The sequence below is a fragment of the Mustela erminea genome, chromosome 6, assembly GCF_009829155.1.
Source record: "Mustela erminea isolate mMusErm1 chromosome 6, mMusErm1.Pri, whole genome shotgun sequence".
NCBI classification, from domain to species: Eukaryota; Metazoa; Chordata; class Mammalia; order Carnivora; family Mustelidae; genus Mustela; species Mustela erminea.
Window position 1 is genome coordinate 98248746 of NC_045619.1, and position 22765 is coordinate 98271510.

The window sequence follows — 22765 nt, forward strand, 5'->3', positions numbered from 1 at the left end:
TCCATAAGTCTACAGTTATCTTCATGTTATCAGCAGTGGTTTAATTTCAGCAAAACATTATTTGTCACATTAAATTAGTGTTAGTTTGGGTCTGTATGTAACTTTTGAATTTGTTGGGTTTATAATTTAGGAGTGGTAAAAATAAGGAATTTTTTCCTAATTTGATTTATACATGCTTAGATTTGTCAGTAACTGGGTAGGTCTATGGGTTTTTGGTTGTTTTTTTTTTTGCTTTTGTTTTTGTTTTGTTTTGTTTCTTTTAAAGGGTGGCCTTACACTATTCAGTTTTGAGAAAGGTTAGTAGAGATAGGTGCTAGGGAACCGTTGAAAATTTGACTCAGTGGATGAATGGAGGGCAAGATTATAAGTAGAGAAATCTCTAGGTTGTTTAGGTTCTAAACTAGTAGAACCTTCATTTTACTAATTTAGGTTGATAATGAGAAGTTTAAATCAAGGCGCAGAAGTGGGGTTTGAGAAGGATGAATATAAGATATGCTCACAAAATAGCCTTTGTGGTTGATCAGATTTGTGGGATGAGGGGGAGAATCTCTAGATGTGTAGTAGGTAAGTAGAAGGATGCTGCTGCTGTTCTGAAAAATAGAGATTATAAGGAGGAGAAACGTGTTTCTGGGGCTGAAGTGGAAATGCATGGAGGGGGTGACATAATGACACCTATTTTGAATATCTTGAATTTTAGGTGCCCCTTAAACATTTAGGTTAATAAGTCCTACAGTTTAGGAGACAGGCAAGGAACAGGAATATAATTTAGGAGTCTTCAGCATTTAGAAAGTAATTGAAACCATGGAATTATGAGATTGCCCAGGAAGAGTTTACCAAGTAAGAAGTGATGCCAAGAATATTCTAGATGGTCTTGGAAGAGGGGGACATATTCTCTTTGTCTCTGCTTTTCTGTGCCAAAGTCCTTGGTGAGTCTATTTGGGTAAGCAAAAAATATTGAAAAAAAGAAAAAATATTTCTTGAGAGAGATTAATTTTAAGAGTAAAGGGTATTAAGTACTACAGTGTATTTAATTTTGGTGTTTTTTCCTAACTCAGATTACCCCCAGGAATAGATATATTAGACTACCCACCTTAACCTATCCTATCCTATCCTATCCTATCTCTATCTAAGCCTACAGAAATGGTAACTTTCTTTAAAAAAATATTTTATGCTTGAGAGCCAGTTTAGGAAAAAAAAATAACTATGTTTATAATTGAGTAATTCCCTAGTGGATATACAAGATATCCTGATCAGAGTACAAGATCTTGTATCAGGTTACAAGATAACCTGATCAGAGTAGAGGATACTTATAAAGCAAGAAATTAAAGACTCTTCTTCACATAGACCATCATTGATAAACAGAAGGCAATCTGAGTCTGAATATCTCCATTTATAAAAGACGCTCTTGAAGACGTAGCTAGGCCAGTGTATGAAGTAAGACTATAGTGGTTAGGGAGTCCCTGGTATACAAATGTTGTCAGTAAACTCTGATAATGAGACTTTCCAGCCACACAGGGTGCCTAGGGGATAAGCTGTTACATTTTCAAAGTAGAAAGAGAGTAGAAAAAAAAGAAAAAAAAAGAAAGAGAGTAGAAACCTGCATGTAAAAAATGGGGATCTCTAAGATAGGTCTAATTATCTCTAAGACAACAAATAGTCCTTATGATTTTTTTTGTGTGTTTAGGAATGAAAATACTGGTTATGTATCTTTTAAAACACTACTTTGGAACTATTATACTTTAAAAAAAAAACCCACCCACTTTTTATTCCTTTTCCTCATTGTGTAGGTATAAAAATAATTGTTAAGCATTTTATACTCTTTACAATTTATTTATTTGTACTTCTTTATACATATCTCTGACACAGACATGGATAGACTATTAATTTATCTCAGGGAATCAGAATAGTGTCTAGCAAATTTCAGATCTTTTACTGACTGACATCTGGTAACTAGCAAGTGATAGGACTGATTTTGGAAACTGTTTCGGTCAGACTAGCTAGAATTCAGAGTTAGGACAAATAACAGTGGTATTTATGATGGTTCAGTTAGACCTATTTTTGTTGATGCTGAAGCAGGAAGTAATACTGAACTTGAATATATACGGGGTACAAAGGGTCATAGTGAAGAGGGGAAGAGCTTGAAAATGATGGTAGAAGTAATCTCAGTGACAACAGAGTGGCTCTGTAAGAAATTTACCTAACAGAGTTTGAGATGGGATGTGTGAGTATAACAGAGTATGTATAATGATTTCAGTATTCTTGAGATTTTGGTTTTTTGTTTTTCTTTACCCAAATTTTTACCGTAAGTTTGCTATGGTTTGTACATCTTCAAAGTATATTTGGAATCTGACCATTTTTTATTATCTCAATCACTGTTACCTTGGGCATCATCTTTTTTATACCATCATCTTTTGCATACATTATTGCAGTCATCTTTTAGATTTTGTTGCATAGTAGACTCACCTGAGGATTTGAAAAAATACTGATGCCTAGCTCCCACTCGCATTCCTTGGAATGTGTTACAACCTGGGCATCAGGATTTTTTTTTAAGCCTTTGGTGTTTCTGATACACACTGCCTGCCCCAAATAATTAGAAAATCAGTTATCTTTCCCCAAAGAATTTTATTTTTACTATATTTTTGCTTGTAGCAATGTTCATTTAACTTGGACGTTTTCATTTCTTAAAGTTATAGAAGTAAGTCCTAGTATATCAGGCTTCTTAGTTGTGAGCAGTGAAAACCAGCTCTGACTGATTTAGCAGAAATGAAGTATACTGATATATATTGAGTGGCCCACATAATTGACAGAAGGCTGGAGGAAACCAGCTTTAGAAAAAGTGCAGAAACAAAGGGAAGCTAAATAGCTGGGACCTGCTGTTCTCTGCCAAACAAGTGACTGGATACCTGAGATGGCACTGGCCCCTTTGTGCTGCCACTGGGTTCTGCTATTACTGCCCTGGGAAAGTAGATGTCACCTTCAGTATTGCTGTCATCAGAAAGAATTTTCTCTTGTCCCTGCTTTTCTCTCCATGTTCAGAATCCCTGCTAAGTGTGTCTGTTTGGATTAGAATGGGCTCCCAGGGCATGTGGGAAAGCAAGTATCTGGCATTTTCCATTTTTAATAGTGTAGATAAGCTCTATTCTACGTCAGAACTCATGAAGTTGGGAAATTTGCAAACACAGGCAAGGGCTTCACATGCTTGGAAACCAACAGAATGACAAAGGTCATATACTGTACATAGTATAGCCTACAGTGTAGTATTTATTTTATGCATTTATCCAGTGCCCCTCAAACTAAGAACCCCCAGGACACAGGTGTTTTTCCGTAGTGATTTTTAAACCTTTAGAACCCGCTATCTCTTGTCTCTTAGCAAGCAGTAAGAGATGACAAAATAAATGAGCAAGTAGTAAGCAAATTAATAGGAAAACTTAGGCATATGACTTATGAATATACATTATTTTTGGAAGTGTGGAGACCAGTTTAAGTACTAAATAGGCATGTTTCTTGATAGTGAAAATGTTCTGAGTTTCTATGGTGGAAGTTGTATATCAGTGTTATATGTCAGCACTGTCCAATAGAAATATAATGTGGACCACAAATGCAATCCATATGTGTAATTTTAAATTGCATTAAAAATACAAAGAAACAGGCATTAAATTTTAATAGTATATAATTTAACCCAATATATTCAAAATACTGTTTGAACATTTGACCAGTGTAAATATTTAAGGGATAGTTTACATTTCCTTTTCATACTAAGTCTTCAAAAAAAATTTTTTTTTAAAGACTTAATTTATTTATTTGACAGAGAGAGAACACAAGTAGGCAGAGAGGCAGGCAGAGAGAGAGGAGGAAGCAGGCTCCCTGCTGAGCAGAGAGCCCAATGCGGGACTCGATCCAGGACCCTGAGATCATGACCTGAGCCGAAGGCAGCAGCTTAACCCACTGAGCCACCTAGGTGCCCTAAGTCTTCAAAATTTGTTGTGTATTTTATACTTAAGAGTACAGCTCAATTCAGACTAACCTCATACAGAGTGCTTAATAGCAACATGTGGCCAATGGCTACTGTCTTGGACAGCACAGTTCTGTGGCATTGTATAAAATGCTATATAACTTCCAAATGCTGCCAGCTAAATGCACTTAATGATACAGTGTTTTAGGTGTTTTATGAAAATCTAGTGGGTGTTTAAAAAAATGTAAACTAAAAGTAATAACAGACTTATTGATTATTCATTCTTCTCAAATCCAAAACAGGTCTACTTGATTTTGCAGTGTTTTGCAATTTTTTTTAGTGGTGGGGACAGAGGTATGAAATGGAGAAGGAGAAACCTAGTTTTTTTCGTTAGACTTTGTTTTTGTATATTATTTTTATATTTTATGAACATTTCAATTCATGAGGGATTAAATGTGCTTTAGGCAGAGAAAGGCAACATGCTGTAATACCGAGTTGCATGTGAGTAATCAGGTGAATCACATTTTATTACATTTAATATTTATGGCACTACTAGGCTTTAGTTTCTGAAGTTTTGAAAATAAAGATAATAGTGATCATATATGATTTCTTTCCCTAGGTAATTCATGTTGATAGTAAGTTTTATGTTCTAATTATTTTTATTCTTGCAGGCTGCTGAATCAGGAATAATAAAAGTTAAAACAATAGCTGCACGAAACACCGAAATTTTGGCAGGTAATTTTTTGCTTAAAAATTCAACCATTAATGAAAATTTCACTAATAACAAAAGTAGAATCTTTAAAAAACCCAGAAAAGAGCTATCAGTTTTCTGTGGCCTCTCCTTTATGCCCTAGCATGCTGTTTATGATGATAACATGTAAAAGTCCCTAACTTACGAACTAATTGGATTTGCCAAAGATGAATGTCATGTAATTCTCTGAAGTCAGAAAAGTTAAAACTACTTGTCTTCCGGGCAAGGATTTGCATTCTCCTCCGTGTCTTGTCCATCACCTAAGACACACCTTACCCATAAAAGACATTCAATTAATATTTGTTGTGCTGAATGGAATGAAAGATTGGTTCTCAGTCCACCTTCCAAGATCTATTTTATCTTTATATAATATAAACAAGTGATAATGTAGTATTATAAATTTAGTAGTACTGTATGAGTTTTGAATCCTAGGACTAAGACAGTATGGTCATGAAGAAAGAATGGGAGCTGGGTGGAGAAAAGAAAAAAGTTTTCTTACATTCTCTTGATTGAACTGGTATTCAAGGAGGAATTTCAGGAGTTCCTCTTTAGCACTCTTTTTGATACTCAATCTACTTCTTTTCTTTGGCACCTTTTTGTTCTTGCCTCTGTAATGAACATGGAAAAGGAAAGTAGCATTTTCTGAGAATCTATTACATGTGAGACATTTGTGCCACTTTAATAAAAGACAACTTTGTGGGGAAATACTTCTACTTTATAATAGAACATGTTGACATGCAAGGAGATTAAGTTACTCGTCTGAGGTCACATGATTAAGTGGTGGAACTAGATTTAAATCCAGGGCTGTTGAGAACCCATGTTCTTCCCGCTACAGTATGCTGCCGTGATAATTGTGAGGTTTCCACACCAGCTACTCCCTCCCAAGGGTTATATGTAACTGTTGCTTACTTTACTGATCCTTCAGTCTGCATTTCCAGTTCCAGTGGTGCTTTGCTCTCAGCTGGTTATAGGAGAAAAGCCATCCTATTAAGTGGATTGACACAAAATTCAGTAGTGGAGAATCTCTCCAACTCTCATAAATCTCTTTACGTTTTTAAAAGTGATACCAAAAAATCCCTAATTGGTGGAATCTCAAAGAGTATTACAAAACGAAGTGAAGACTTTTGGGGGCAAGTTTTAAGGGTGGAAGGTGGATTTCACTTGGGCTTGCCAGGCTTTGCTGGACATTTGCCTTTAGGGTGAGCTTTCCTGTGTTGCATCTGTTTCTCACAGCTGCTTCTCTGATTTTGAACAATCTGTCGAAACACCAAATAGTTTTGTAACATTATTCACAGCACTGAATAATGCTCTGTGCACTTTGAGAAGGGGTATAGTGAAAGTGGTGGGTAAAGGCAAAGGTAGGTATGGTTGGATTGGAGGGTGGGATAGTGGGTTTTGGGAGATGCATGTTGGGTGGATTAGCTACTGTGAGGAAACTAATGTTTTAAGATAAATTATGATCTGGATGTTTTTAAATTAGCTAATCATTTTAGAATATCATTACAAATAGTAACTTTTGCTACTATAACTGCTGATATCATGTCCTTAGTTATTCACCAAGAGTAGACGTTTTCATTGGGTCTGTAGCTGATGAAGATTTTTTAAAGAGACTGATTTCTTCAGAGGATCACTGTCTGGTGCTGAGTTCTATACCAAAGTAAATAAAATGTCTAATTGGTAAATTTTAAGAACAAGTAAGAAAATTTTGTCTCTGTCAGTGTGAGTTTAATGTATAGGTGGGCTGTTTGTTTTAATTCAATTAGCTTTATTCAAATGATGCTAAACAAGTCTTTATGCAAATACAATTAATAGTTTATGTTTTAAGGTCCATAGTGTCCAGAGCCATGTAATTGAGGAGCTGTATATCACTTAAACTATTTCCTTGCATTTTTTACCAAGTATCTATAGCATTGATACTTTAGTATTTGTATCTTTTTAGACCACTATCATGTTGAAAATCAAAGGCTCTCAAGAATAAGGGAAAAGAATTTTGTCAATATATAGTTTCTAAACTACTTAATTAGAGTACAGTTTATACTAAGAAAAATTTGTAGTTAACTTTTTAAAAATTTTAATTTCTTGAGAAGTGTTTACTTCTCTATAGTTCTAGAGACTGTAGGTTACTTCTTTTGTGCTATCATGGATGTTAAAGATACCAAACAATGGAGGAGTTGCAAATGAAATGGGATATTGAATTCTCAGATATCTCTACATATTCAGAAAATATAAAGGGTTGCTATAACAATCAGCACCCTTAATTAGGATTAACTAGTCTGACCAGTGATATTCAGCATAGTTTTCTAGCCAGCTTTAGTTTTCTTAGATTTATTTTCCAAAGGAAGGTTATTTACATTGCAGAATAAATCTTTGCTTTGCATCTCCCCTTCTTTTAAGCATCCTCCTTTAATGTTTATTTTTCTTTGTTTTCACTGCTGTCATGAATGCTGACATAAGTGGGAATGCTATGCCAGGTAATGTCAGCATCGATTCAGATATACAGATCATTATCTCAGAATTTCCTTTTTCTTTAAAGATAAAAACTCTGCAAATGAGACAAAGCAACATCAAGTTTTTCATTTACAAGGCCAAATGCCTTAATCTTACACTTGACTACCATAAATTACAAAATGTTTTTATTAAGCCAGTTTATAATATACTTGAGGTTGACTGAGAAGGCTTGTGTTATACAAAAATTACATAAACAGAGAATCTGCTTTTTGAATAGTTGAAACAAGGAAACCAATGAAGTTGTGATATCTTAAAATTGTGTATTTAATCCATACTCAAAACCATAATGGTTACATCTATCTTTGGCTGCTTTCAGCTACTGCCAGTTTATGTGTAGAATTTTCACATAGATGATCATTATGTGTGATTTGTGTTCTTTTCTCACAGTTTCCCTCACCTTTTTCATATCTACATGGTCTTATTACTAAAAGGTCTTTAAATAGCAATGGGTAACTATGCTTTGGAATTATTTTCTGATGTTAAGAGGTAATTTATCTGCTGATTTTATTTAGTATTTTCTATCTTATCAGTATATATGCTTGTGATATTTTATAAACATCTGTAGAATATATATCATAAATACATTGTTAATAAGGAAATCATTATGTAAGAATCACTAGGAGAGATACTCTTCCTTATATTGTTAGTAGTTAGCACATTACGCAGGAAATAATAAGCCCTCATTAAATGTAGGCTAATAGTGAGTGAGTCACTCCAGAATGTGAGTAAGTCTCTTAGTGCTACCTCTACTGTGTTTTACTACTTCCCAGTCTTTACTGTAATTTTACATGTTATGATGACTCTGGTAGATGAATTTTGTCATACTTAGTTCATATTAGCCAGATAACAGAGTAATGAAGGAGACAGCCCCTAAATGAGAATTTTAATACTGTGGTCAATGCCAAGATGGGAAAATAGGCTTATTATTATAGGAACATAGAGAAGGCATCCAATCCAGCCTGGGAATCTGAAGCTGAGTCTCAAAGCTTAAAAAGAAGTTAGCCAGGGGCACCTGGGTGGCTTAGTGGGTTAAGCCTCTGCCTTCAGCTCGGGTCATGATCTCAGGGTCCTGGGATCAAGCCAGGGAGCTTGATCATGCTCAGCAGGGAGCCTGCTTCCCCCTCTCTCTGCTTACTTGTGATCTCTTTCTCAAATAAATAAGTAAAATCTTAAAAAAATCTTTTTAAAAAATCTTTAAAAAAAGGAAGAAGTTAGCCAGGCAAATAAGGTATAGAAGTGGAAAGTAAAGCAGATTACTTGAATATATGGGAGAGAGAACAGTTTCGTCTATTTGGATAGACTATTTGGTCTATAATAGTTTGGTCTATTTGGATACACTATTCAAGCATTGCCATTGTGTAACTTCGTGAGCTGCTTGATGGAAGAGTTTGAATCAGGACAGTGGCACATTCATTTTAATGTTTTTTTTTTTTTCTTTTTAAAAAAGATTATTTATTTATTTATTTGACAGAGACACACACACACACACACACACACACACACACACACACAGCGAGAGAGAGAGAGAGAGAGAGAGAGAGAGAGAGAGAGAGAGAGAACACAAGCAAGGGGAATGGGAGAGGGAGAAGCTGCTTCCTGCTGAGCAGGGAGCCGCATGTAGGGCTTGATCCCAGGACCCTGGGACCATGACCCGAACCAAAGGCAGACGCCTAACAACTGAACCACCCAGGTGCCCCTCATTTTAATGTTTTTATGTAAACTATTCGCACAACAGTGTGGAAGGTGTATTTCAGTGTACCATCATAAAGTAGAGGTCTGTTGGTGGGCTAGTTCTATAATCTCGGCTAAATGACCTTGGGGGCTGTAATTAATTTCATGCTTACAAGTTAATCTAGTAGGCCAGATATTACATAGTTTCTCTACGGCGTAATATGTTCTTATTTATTCTTTTCCTTGGATACTTAAAAACTTTTTAACCTTTTAATTTGTATTTTTACATTGTTAAGTACTTTCCTTTGATGCTGTCTTTTCTAATTTTTTAAATTCCTTCATAATATTGGAAAAAGTGCTTGTAGCTTATTTCACCATTCCTTTATGTTAGAAATATTTCAGTATTTGGAAATTTTTTTAAGATAAATTTCTAGAAATGAGATTATTAAATCAAAGTATATGAACATGGTTTTGGAATTTGTCACCAGTTTATCTTTCAAAAAGATAAAAGAGTTATCTTTTTGAAAAGATAAAACTTTATGCCTTTACCAGCAATATGTGAGTGTATTTTTATAACATCTTTGCCTGATTATTATCTTAAAAAATCTTTTTTGGAAATTGAACAGGCAAATGATTCTTATATTAATTGACATTTGTCTTTAATGTTGAACATTTTCCTCTGAATATATTATTTCCTTTTTTTCATTATACATTTATTTCTTTGAGTTTTTGTGTTTTCTTATCAAATTATTTGAGCTGTTTACATAGCAAAAGTATTGACTTCCCATCATGTTTATATTTCCTGCAAGTTATTTATCTTTTAAATTTTTGTCTAGATGTTTTTCATGTTTACATAATGTAACTTTTCTCATTTGTTTTGCATTTAGGAAGCCCTTTCCCCGCATAGTAGACAGTCATTTTTTTTTCTTTTATTTTTTTTTAATTTATTTTTTTTTAATGAATATGTGGAGTGACATGAGGACCTAGATTTTTTTTTTCTTGTGCAGAATTACTGATTAAACCAGCATCGTTTGTTGAATATCCTTCCTTTTCATACAATGTGCTTTTAATATGAAACTGCCCATATTTTATTTGTCCTTCTATTCTTGAGTGACTTTATTAAAGTATTTTCAGATTTTAGAATCATTAAATTATTTTTTTTAATGTTGTTAGAAATATCAGTCTTTTTAATAATTAAATTTTAAGGGATTTTGAAGATAGCAGTCATGTCTGCATCACATTTTATTTCTTTCACAAGAATTACAGTTGTTATTTAATGACCATTTAAAATTTATCATAATGAAACTTTTATCCCCCATTAATGTGATTCATAGTGGGGTATCCTAGTTTAATTCTTTCTTTCCAGGATAAAAACTACAATTATGCAGTGAAACTGCACAGAGCAAGGAAACCCCTAGGATATGGGGACCTGCTGGACCTCTTCCAGGTGTGTGAAAGTGTATCATTTGCTCTCACAGTTATACAATTTGGAAATAAAATATCAAACATAGTGTTATTTTCTTAAAGGAGTCATGTTTATTAAAGAACTTAGGTAAAAAAATGAACTTTTTTTCTGACCCCCTAAAAGCCTGACTTTATATTTTAAAGGATATTGAAATAGAGAGTTTTGATTAAAAAGAGTTGACCTTTTTCTCTTTCTTTCCTGGAATGATTTTTAAAAATGGTTAGAGCAGGTTGTCTTTATTGCTATACAGCTTTTTCCTCAATGTGATTTCTAAAGTCTAAGCCCATTGGAAGGTGTTATATAAAGCTGTGTTTAAATAGCATGTCATTAAAATTATTGTATATAAACAGAGCGCCTCTCAGAAGAGCAATATTAATTTCTGTTTAAGACTACTGTCACCTTTTTTTTTTTTAAAGGTTTTATTTGTTTGACAGAGATCAAAGTAGGCAGAGATGCAGGCAGAGAGAGAGGGAGAGGGAAGCAGGCTCCCTGCTGAGCCGAGAGCCCGATGTGGGACTCCATCCCAGGACCCTGAGATCATGACCTGAGCCGAAGGCAGAGGTTTAACCCACTGAGCCGCCCAGGTGCCCTACTGGCAGCTTTAAAAGAAGGAAAAAAAAAAAAAACAACTTTTTTTTTTTTTTGGTTATAATCTATCTTACAGTATTGTGATCTGGATATGGTAGATGTTTTCGTTTTCACATATGCTTCAAAAGACAACAGATCAATAGTTTTTTTGTTACTGATTATTTATCCTGGATAACATAGGAATTTCCTTTTTGATTATTTTATTCTTATGTAAACTGGGAGAAAAAAGAAAATGAGAAGGAGGCAAGAAGTCGATATTTGATTCCTTTGAGTTACATTAAAATAAAATTTATAAAAATTATCATTATTATTTGTTAATTTTTTTTATTTTAGTGCAGGGCTTGAACTCATTCCCCTAAGATCAAGAGTTGAACTCATTCCCCTAAGATCAAATGTCTCCTAAGACATTTAACCAACTAAGCCATCTAGATGCCCCTAAAAATTATTTTTCATACTATTTTAATTTATCCTAACTTGAGACACATGGGTAACTGTGACTGACCTGTATATAGCATTTCACTGAAATTAACCTTATTTTATTCATTCTAAGCTGCACAGGTTTTTCACATTTTAGTATTCCTCAGATTGATAACACATCTTAAAATTGATGACATCTTAGAATCATTGTGGGCCAGGTAGACTGGAGGTGTCTTTTTCAGTGCATATGTGAACTTGTTTATAGTTATTCATATTATTATTACATCGTTTGAGTTATGTGCATTGTCTATATCCTGTAAGTTTGACTCCTATTTAAAATGTCACCTAGTTGTTGTACAGAAATTTTCTGTTGACATCTTATGGTAAGGTCAAAAAAGCACCAACATCATTATGTGTGGTGACATTGGCTTAGACGATCTCAGAGTCAATAGTGAAGTACTCTTTCAAGAAATGAAGCATCCCAAACAATCTGATTATAAAATGGGCAGAAAACCTATATAGGTATTTTTCCAAAGAAGACATACAGATGGCTAACACGTGTATGAAAGGATGTTCAGTATCATTAATCATCAGGGAAATGCACATCAAAACCACAATAAGATAATCACCTTACACCTGTCAGAATGGCTGTTATCAAAGAGACAAGAGAGAACAATGGCCTTGATGGACAAAATTGTGAGGAACAAATCTAAGTGATTAGAAGGCATTGTATCATAATTAATTGGCACTGATTTGTCTTTGTGATCCTCCAGCGTGTCTTGAAGTCATTGTCCTCAAGAGACTCAAGAAAGTACTTTTTTTCCCCCTTCTATAAAGACCGTTTCTTTCCTGAATTTATCTGAAGACTTTAGGCAGTGCAGTTCATTGGTCCTCTTTCATACTTTAAACAGTTTTAACTTTGATTTGTATTAAGTGCTGTTTAAAAGAGTGGCAGTATAATGTTGTGGGAAGAATAGCAAACCAGGAGTTAGAAGACCTATTTTAAAAATCTGGCTTTACCACTTACTTACTGTGCACTTGAGCCAAATCATGCTCTGTAAACTCTCTGTGATTATTGTGACACTCAAATGAGAAACATGTTAACGTCATAAAAATGATCAGTGATAAACTTCTGTTTACCTGAATGGCATTTAATGACTAGGCATGTTCAATAGAGTTAGGAATAGCCTCATACTTCAGAGATTCTGGCAGGATTGAATATGGTAGCATATTTACTGCCTCACTATTTGTTTTGAGACATTGTTATGGAAAATTTGTGACTCTGGTTTGAATCAAAACTTTTATGCTTAAGAAAGCAAGGAAATAAGGCAAGGAGCCCTTTTGGAAACACTGTTCTTTGACGATCATATTTGCCATCTCTTAGCTGTGTTAAATCAGGAATTTATGCTGGCATATTGAGGGACTTTGCGGAGTATGCCATAGGAGATTGTGGGCTTTATTTAGCATACATACTATAAAGGGAGGTTTGGGAGAAGAAAGATGAGGATTTAAATGATGAAATTAATGTTGAGACTAGTTTTATATTTTTCATGGTGACTGTGGATGACTTTCCGACAATTTCTTTTGAAAAAAAAAAAAAAGTTAAAATTCAGATTTGTCTGTCTTAATTACAGGTTTTAACCTCAAAAGAATAATTGATGGATGTATTGCCTTTGAAAACCATATACCAAACACATAAGTTTAATGTTCTCTTTCCTTGGAATTCCAAGGAGATGGAATTCCATGTTATCTGTTTAAATTCTCTGAGGATGGCCTCATCCTCAGAGACCTGTCTTACTCATCTTTGTATAGCTATTAAGTAAGTGTATACTGATTTAATTTCATTTTGTAAATTTAAGGTATTACTCAGCTTGTGCATTTTCTAACTTTTTACATTTTTGTTGGCTACTTTAAAGCATCTGAAAGAATTGGCTTGGTGGAAAGAGTTAAATTAAGATATGGAGTTACAGCATGGGCATCCATTTAACTTAAAGAATGCTATAGTAAAAAGAGGAGTAATGTTATTGGTTTTTAATGAGTTTATTTCTTGAAGAAATTAGGGCTATATGAATTCAAGGCATGTAATGAAATTCTAGGGAGCTTCTGAACATTCAGAAGGGTGATGGGGATGATGTATATACTATTTTTAATTATTTTTTCTACTCTGAGGTATTTATTCTTTTTCATATTTCCCCTCATGCACTGTTGAAGAAATAGAGTACTTCTCCAAGGCAGGATAGAACTTCTGAGTTGTCCTTAAAGATTTTATAGCAGGAGATGGAGGAAAACCAAAAGACAATGCTAGGAGAAAAGCATGGGAAAGCTATAGCTAAGGGGTTAGTTTAGATATGGAGTCGATAGTATCTGTATAAAGTATTTTAACCCTTATTGTTTGGTTTCTATTTTAGTATTTACATAAAGTGGTTTTTATTAAGATTGTTAATACTAGTTGTAAATATATATATTCCTTCTTGTGAATTAGATTTAATAATTTATTTTATATGTATTCTGAATAAAGCCTTGAAAGAAAACAGCTCAGAGGTGGTTCAGCCGTTTCTAATGGGTTGTGGAACCAAGGAGCCAAAGATTACTCAGCTATGTTTGACCGCCATTCAGAGACTCATGTCACATGAAGTTGTGTCTGAGGTACTGTGAAGATTTTATCTCAATTGTGCACCTAAGAATCAAATCAGGAATTTTTAATTAGGGGAGAATGAAGCATATCCAATAACTCAATGTAAAACAATATATGTGCTTGAAGGACATGGCTTAATTTTGAAAGATCATCATATTTTCTCCCTATTAAGTGCTCATGAATAATGAATAAAAATGAAGTGCATTTTGTCATGTCATGATTATGAAATCACCATTCAGTGATATAGATCAGTGTCATTGAAGAGAATATAATTTATAATTTTTTTTAAAAAGGAAAAATGATTTTCCTAGATTCTCTGAAGTGAAAGTTTGTTGTTCATTAATTTAAGTGAATTGTTTGTACCTAACTTTATTGTGTTAAAACAAGGAAAAACATTTCATCACTACAAATCTGCATCCTGCTTTCAAATGTAGTAATGTTACCTTAACTTTGTACTCCATAAGTTACTTTAATAGAAGTGATACAGTCTTTTACCTGTAATGTAACATTCAAAACACTGTCAGATTTAATTGACTTTATAAATGTGTTGTTAATTTGAGTTGCATTTTGTTTTTTGTATACGTATTATAAATGGAATAATATGTGAAATAGTAGCATTCTCAGTTAATTTGTGTATGTCTGTATAAGTGCCCAAATGAAATATACCCATATTGTAGAAATGAGCTTTGATTTTGACTAGGTATCCCAGAACTGTATGCAACTATTTGCATATATTCAAATGGTATATTTTAAAACAATTTATTTTTTTAGAAGAAAATTAATTAGCTGTGAATCTTAAATTAGTTAAGAGATGTGTTTTGATCTATAGAGCTAGAAACATGGGTTTTGTTGTTAATGATCAAGAAACACCAGAAGAGGTAATATTTTTACATCTTTTTTTATTTAGGGACTTAAACACCTTATATTTTATTTGCTGACAATAATTCAACTCATTATTTTACAGACTGCAGCTGGAAATATAATTAATATGCTTTGGCAGCTAATGGAAAACAGTCTTGAAGAACTTAAGCTACTTCAAACAGTTCTTGTTCTTTTAACAACCAATACAGTAGTTCATGATGAGTCACTCTCTAAGGTAGGAAACCTGTTGTCAAAGTTTCTAAGTGCTTTGAGACTGTATTTGAATAAGCTCACTGAAAGAGGAAAGCCTGGTACTGTTTGTACCAAAAGCAACTTCCCTGTAGCTATCATGATAATGGACATTGCACATTAAAAACCACTGTGGCCTTATTTCCCCCAGATAAGAATTGAAATCAGGTTACGTAATAGAGCAGAGCCTGTTGGGAATAAGAGAAAATTGGCAGAAAAATAGGAATAGAAAGATAAAATGTTTAGAGATATCCATGTTCTCATTGCGTTGGGTATGCCTGTGATAGCTCTTCTTCCCACTTTTTAAAATTTTACATCTATGTGATATGTAAGCCAGAGTGTTTAAATCTCTTTCTTAAGTAGTTGGGAAAGTATCCTTTTGGCATTTATACTAGATAAAGCTGCATGTATGGTAGGGGTTTCTCATTTCTTCCCCATTCCTACCCTCTTTGGAACATGTTAACAGCTGTTCTATTATTTCACTCTTTAAAAAGATTTTTTAAAACTATGATTTATTTCTAAAGAACAGAAAGTACAGAGAATAATATAAAGAATAATCTTTAGTTAATCATTTATTGTTTAAGAAATTTGTTGGACTTTCAATAGTAGTTCCATTATAATTTGCATACCTTTAAAAAGTGGATGGGTATTAAAGTAGAAAAGGGTACTGTCACATTAAGCTGTATATACTCTAAGGAGAATAGATCTGTCTTTTTGAGTTATTCATTTGATGTTCTTTGATCATAATGAGATTTTGCTCATTTGCAAATAGCTTATTTTAAGCTACCTGCTATTTTATAAAACATTTTAGGTATTTTATAAAACATTTTAGGTACTTTTGTTGTATGTCATCCCTTTTGGTTTCTACCTATCAAATTATTGTTCTGATACAATATATTTAAGAGTTTATAAAATGCTGTCATTTAACCTACCAAAGCAATAAGAACTATTATAGTTTAAAATTAAATGCAGGGCTTGCTTTAGTATGTTGGTTAATTTGGAAATGGAATATTTTGGAATGAAAAGTGAAGTATAAAGAAATAATACCAAATTGAGTACTATGAAAGCTTCTATATAACATAAACCTTTCCTTTATGTTGAAATTGAAACAGTAATATTGGTATAAAAAGCTTGTTTCCTTTAAAATTTTAATGTAATTAATATGATAAATATAGTATTTAGACTACCATTATGTTTTTCTCCAAACATGGCTTCTTTAAAACTAAAACTTTTAGAAAATCACGTAGGAGAAAATTTTTGTGACCTTTAGGTAGAGATGCTTTAGGTAGATTAAAAAAAAAAAATCTGTGAACCATAGAAAAGCCACAGAATGGGGGAAAATATTCAGAAATATCTCACAAAGGACTTTTATCTAGAGTGTATAAAAAACTTTTACAACTCGGGGTGCCTGGGTGGCTCAGTGGGTTAAGGCCTCTGCCTTTGGCTCAGGTCATGATCCCAGGGTCCTGGGATCGAGCCCCGCATCGGGCTCTCTGCTCAGCAGGGAGCCTACTTCCTCCTCTCAGCCTGCCTCTCTGCCTACTTGTGATCTCTCTCTGTCAAATAAATAAATAAAATCTTAAAAAAAAAAAAAACTTTTACAACTCATTCATAAGATAACCACCCAAGACAAAAACAGACATTTTTTTTTTTAAAGATTTATATATTTATTTGAGAGAGAAAGAGTGCTGAGTGGGGAGAGGGGCAGAGGGAAAGAATCTCAAGCAGACTCCTCATTGAGTGTGAAGCTGGATGCAGGCCTCAATCTCATGACCCTGAGATCATGACGTAAGTGGAAATCAGGAGTCAGATGCATAACCAAATGAGCCACCCCAGCACCCCTGCACTAATTTTTTAATAGACCCTTGACAAATAAGATGGCTATTGAATACATGGAAAGTGGCTCAGCATCGTAAGTTATCAGGGAAAAGCAAATTAAAACTATAGAGAGGTATCGTTACATATCCATTAGAGTAGTTAAAATTGAAAAAGACCAACCATATCAAGTATTGTTGATGATGTGTGAAAGTGCTGAAATCACACATACTGCTGGTAGGAGTTTAAAATCACTTTGGAGACTGGGCGCCTGGGTGGCTCAGTGGGTTAGGCCGCTGCCTTCGGCTCGGGTCATGGTCTTGGGGTCCTGGGATCGAGTCCTGCGTCGGGCTCTCTGCTCGTCGGGGAGCTTGCTTCCCTCTCTCTCTCTCTCTTCCTGCCTCTCCATCTACTTGTGATTTCTCTCTGTCAAATAAATAAATAAAATCTTAAAAAAAATAAAATAAAATCACTTTGGAGAACTAGCATTTTCTTTAAAAGTTTAACCTATACTTACTATATGATCCAGCCTTTTCACTTCTAATTACTTATCCATGGTAAAGGAAAACATGTCTTTAGAAAGATTTGTATATGATATTCACAGCAGCTTTATTCACAATGGCTAAAAACTGGAAGCAACTTAGATATCCATTAGCAGATGAATGGGTAAGCAAAATATTTGGTATGCCTATACTATGAAGTACTGTTCAGGAATCAAAAAGTACAAACTGTTGATTCAAAGAACAACATGGATAAATTTTACAAATATTACAAGTAAAAGAAACCAGACACAGAAACAGTGCATACTGAATGATGAAATGCTGTTTGTAGAAAATGCCAGTTTATCTGTAGTGAAAGAGGCAAGATGGTGGTTGCCTAGAACCAAAGATGGAGGAAAAAGTGGAGCACAGAAGAACACAGGGAGACTTTTAGGGTGTTGAAACTGTCTTGTAACCCAATTGTGGCAGTAGTTTCATGGGTGACTATAACTATGAAAACTCACCAAATTAAATACCTTAAAGAGATATAGCTTATTTTTTTTTAATATTTTATTTATTTATTTGAAAGGTAGAGAGAGACAATGAAAGAGAGAGAGCATGAGAGTAGAGAGGTTAGTTGGAGAAGCAGACTTCCTGCTGAGCAGGGAGCCCGATGTGGGACTCGATCCTATGACCCTGGGATCGTGACCGGAGCCGAAGGCAGTTGCCCAACCAACTGAGCTACCTAGGCGCCCCCAAGAGATACAGCTTATTGTATAAAACTGTACCTTAATCAACCTGAAGTTGATTTTTAAAAAGAATGACTCCTTTAAAAAATTATAATTTTATTCATTTATATGCTTAGCATATTTATATAATATATCTTCAGATGACTTAGTGATATAAAAAACTTTGAATACTTGTTATTTGCAAAACAAGTCATTCTGGGGAAATAAAGCACAGTACTTTTTTAAAAAAGATTTTATTTATTTGAGAGACAGAGACAGTAAGAGCAGGAGCAGGGAGGAGAGGGAGAAGCAGGCTCTCCGCTGAGCGGGGAGCCCGATGTAGGGCTTGATCCCAGGACCCTGGGATTGTGACCTGAGCCAAAGGCAGACGCTTAACCAACTGAGCCACGCAGGTGCCCCCATCACAGCACATTTTTATATGCATGTTAAAAGAACCAAGTTGTGAAGCACATGTTTCACATTATGTAACATAATCTTATGTGGCTGTATATTTAGTTTGAATTATTTCAAAATCCAAGGATTTTAGTGGTTTTATTGTATATATAAGAGGGTGGAAATTTTAGTATCTGTGATTGAAACAGCTGAACAAATTACTTAGTTTTGGGTTATATCAAATAAATAGTTACTCTGTTCTTCAGTCCTATTTCACTAAGTGAAAATTCTTCTTTTAGGCAATTGTTCTTTGTTTTCGACTACACTTTACAAAAGATAACATTACAAATAATACAGCTGCTGCTACGGTGCGACAAGTTGTTACTGTTGTTTTTGAGAGGATGGTTGCTGAAGATGAACGACACAGAGGTAGAGTGATAAAACTGGTTTCCTTTTCAGAGTGTGTGGTTCTTCGACCCATGATTTCTCTTTTGATTTTCAGTCTTTGCCCTGTGAACTTAGGTTGCCTAAAAACTAGAATACCTTAAAAAATTTATTTACTTTACAAATATTGTTATATTGACATTGGCAGTTCAAAAACCTAAATCCTCAACAGTATTATCACCCCAAGAATAAACTCTTTATTTTCCATGTTTATTTTTAATTATGTGTAATTTCACATTTTATTATTTTTTTATTTTATTTATTTATTTTTTTAAAGATTTTATTTATTCACTTGACAGAGAGAGATCACAAGTAGGCAGAGAGGCAGGCAGAGAGAGAGAGGAGGAAGCAGGCTCCCTGCCAAGCAGAGAGCCCTATGTGGGGCTTGATCCCAGGACACTGGGATCATGACCTGAGCCAAAGACAGAGGCTTTAACCCACTGAGCCACCCAGGTGCCCCTAATTTCACATTTTATATCAAATACCGCATTATATGTATTTTTAGCTAGACATTACATTATATGAATTTTTCATGTTATTCTTTTATTTAAATTTTATTTTATTTACTTATTTTTAATAAATATTTTATTTATTTGAGAGAGAGGGAGAGAAAGAGCAAGGGAGCATCAGTAGAGTAAGGGGGAGAGAGAAGCAGGCTCCCTGCTGAGCAGGGAGCCCAATGTGGGATTCAATTCCAGGACCCTGGGATCATGACCCGAGCCAAAGGCAGATACTTAACCAGCTGAGCTATGTGGGTGCCCTATAATTTAAATTTTAATGGATGCGTTATGTTTTGTGGCTATTCTGAGTTTAATGAACTAGTTTCCTATTGGATACTTACATTGTGTTTAGTATTTAAGTACTCTTTTGAGTGTCGTCCTACATACTTTTTCCCATTTGAATTACTTCCTTAAGGTAAATTTCCAAGAGTGGGTTTCCCTCACATGAATTTTAGTCTGTGCCTATTAGCATGTATTAATGAAGGATTTTATGTAATGTAAGATTATCTTTTCATATTTTCATTAGATACTTATATTGTAATTATAAACATCTTTCTTTGTGATTTTTTAAAAAATTTCCTAAAAACTTAGGAACATGTCAGAGAGCTGAAGATACTATTCCTGTAGTAGTTTTTATAGTTTGATAATTTTTAACTATAGAAATTATGTTTTATTCATTTGTTATTGGATGAAATTAAGTTATTCCCCATGATTAGTTGAAAAGATCATAAGGTGCTACCATCATGAGCAACCTTTCTGCTTATGTACTCAAGAAACAAAAGATTAAACTATTTTTCCCTTTTACACAGGGAAAATCCCTGAGAAATCCCCCTACCCCCAACTCTTAATGTTATGCTGTCTGTCATTTCATTTGAGGTTCTTTTGGTATTATTGATAAAAAATGGCAATACTGGTAAATAATTGGTAATGAGGCCTATTCTAATAATTTCTTTACTTTTGCTGAGGTTAACCAGTGGTCATATTTTAAGTTTCAGACATTCTTAATCTTTTGGCTTATTAGAATTTTTCCACTTAGTTTGGTGTGTTGGTTTTTCTGCTTTTTTTTCTCAGGGTAAATGCAGGTTGAGTTCTAGAGTTTGAAATATTAAGGAATTAAAGTTACAGGGTAAAACCGCAGTTCTCCAGTTTGGATGTGTTATGTATTCGTAACTTCAGTGTGATTCCTGGATTGGTAGTTTCAGCTGTGTGTCTCTAAAACCCAGTATCTCATTTAATACTTTCTAATAAGGAAGAAATACTTAAAACCTCATTTTTTTTTCAAATAGTCATTAAGTCAACATTTATTCAAAATAGGCGGTCATAATTTGCAGAAATGGTATCTTATTAGTATTCAAAGAAATGTTGAGTTAGGAAACAACTTTCTAGCTGATGCTTAGCTAGTCAGTACCTATAGCTAATGTAGTAATTGTGACAGATCATTGTATTTCTTTGGTGTTGGTTGTGATCTCTCCTCTTTCATTTATGATTTTATTTATTTGGGTCCTTTCTCTTTTCTTTTTGATAAGTCTGGCCAGGGGTTTATCAATCTTATTAATTCTTTCAAAGAACCAGCTCCTAGTTTCGTTGATTTGTTCTATTGTTTTTTTTGTTTTGTTTTGTTTTTTGTTTTTTGTTTCTATTTCATTGGTATCTGCTCTGATCTTCATGATTTCTTTTCTCCTGCTGGGTTTAGGCTTTTTTTGTTGTTCTTTCTCCAGCTTCTTTAAGTATAGGGTTAGGTTGTGTATCTGAGACCTTTCTTGTTTCTTGAGAAAGGCTTTTATTGCTATATATTTCCTCTCAGGACTGCCTTTGCTGTGTCCCACAGATTTTGAACCATTGTTTTCATTATCATTTGTTTCCATGAATTTTTTCAATTCTTCTTTAATTTCCTGGATGACCCATTCATTTTTTAGAAGCATGCTGTTTAGTCTCCATGTATTTGGGTTCTTTCCAAATTTCCTCTTATGATTGAGTTCTAGCTTCAGAGCATTGTGGTCTGAAAATATGCAGGGAATGATCCCAATCTTTTGATACTGGTTGAGACCTGATTATGACCCAGGATGTGGTCTGTTCTGGAGAATGTTCCATGTGCACTAGAGAAGAATGTGTATTTTGTTGCTTTGGGATGGAATGTTCTGAATAGATCTGTGATGTCCATCTGGTCCAGTGTGTCATTTAAGGCCTTTATTTCCTTGTTGATCTTTTGCTTGGATGATCTGTCCCTTCAGTGAGGGGAGTGTTAAAGTCCCCTACTATTATTGTATTATTGTTGATGTGTTTCTTTGATTTTGTTATTAATTGGTTTATATAGTTGGCTGCTCCCACGTTAGGGGCATAGATATTTAAAATTGTGAGATCTTCTTGTTGGACAGACCCTTTGAGTATGATATAGTGTCCTTCCTCATCTCTTATTATAGTCTTTGGCTTAAAATCTAATTGATCTGATATAAGGATTGTCACCCCAGCTTTCTTCTTCTTCTTTTTTTTTTTTTAAAGATTTTATTTATTTATTTGACAGAGAGAGATCACAAGTAGACAGAGAGGCAGGCAGAGAGAGAGAGAAGAGGAAGCAGGCTCCCTGCTGAGCAAAGAGCCCGACGTGGGACTCGATCCCAGGACCATGAGATCATGACCTGAGCCGAAGGCAGCGGCTCAACCCACTGAGCCACCCAGGCGCCCCCCCCAGCTTTCTTCTGATTTCCATTAGCATGGTACATTGTTTTCCACCCTGTCACTTTAAATCTGGAGGTGTCTTTGGGTCTAAAATGAGTTTCTTGTAGGCAGCATATTGATGGGTTTTGTTTTTTATCCATTCTGATACCCTGTGTCTTTTGATTGGGGCATTAACCCATTTACATTCAGGGTAACTATTGAGAGATATAAATGTAGTGCCATTGTATTGCCTGTAAGGTGACTGTTACTATATATTGTCTCTGTTTCTTTCTGATCTACTACTTACAGGGTCTCTCTTTGCTTAGAGGACCCCTTTCAATATTTCCTGTAGAGCTGGCTTGGTGTTCACAAAGTCTTTCAGTTTTTGTTTGTCCTGGAAGCTTTTTATCTCTCCTTCTATTTTCAATGATAGCCGGGCTGGGTATAGTATTCCTGGCTGCATGTTTTTCTCATTTAGTGCTCTGTATATATCATGCCAGCTCTTTCTGGCCTGCCAGGTGTCTGTGGATATGTCCGTTGCCAATCTAATATTTTTTTTTTTCAAGAGAATATTAAATCGTTTATTGATTACATATGATAATGGATGATACACAAGCTTTAATCCCATCTATAATTTTATCTGATACCATAATT

At 34.4% G+C, this 22765-nt stretch overlaps 1 protein-coding gene across 9 annotated transcripts in view; it reads left to right on the plus strand.

The window, feature by feature from the left end:
• The window catches only part of MON2 (MON2 homolog, regulator of endosome-to-Golgi trafficking), a 112715-nt gene that overhangs the window by 11158 nt on the left and 78792 nt on the right, over nucleotides 1–22765 (plus strand). For 6 of the 9 annotated variants that reach the window (XM_032348848.1, XM_032348842.1, XM_032348844.1 and 3 more), the window contains exons 2-5: nucleotides 4624–4687; nucleotides 13871–13998; nucleotides 14952–15083; nucleotides 18812–18941. In XM_032348848.1, coding sequence (XP_032204739.1) covers nucleotides 4624–4687; nucleotides 13871–13998; nucleotides 14952–15083; nucleotides 18812–18941 — 454 coding nt within the window. Of the gene's footprint in view, nucleotides 1–4623; nucleotides 4688–7157; nucleotides 7175–10254; nucleotides 10330–13870; nucleotides 13999–14951; nucleotides 15084–18811; nucleotides 18942–22765 lie in introns of those variants that run through there. The other 3 variants (XM_032348850.1, XM_032348851.1, XM_032348847.1) reach the window with 3 other exon arrangements.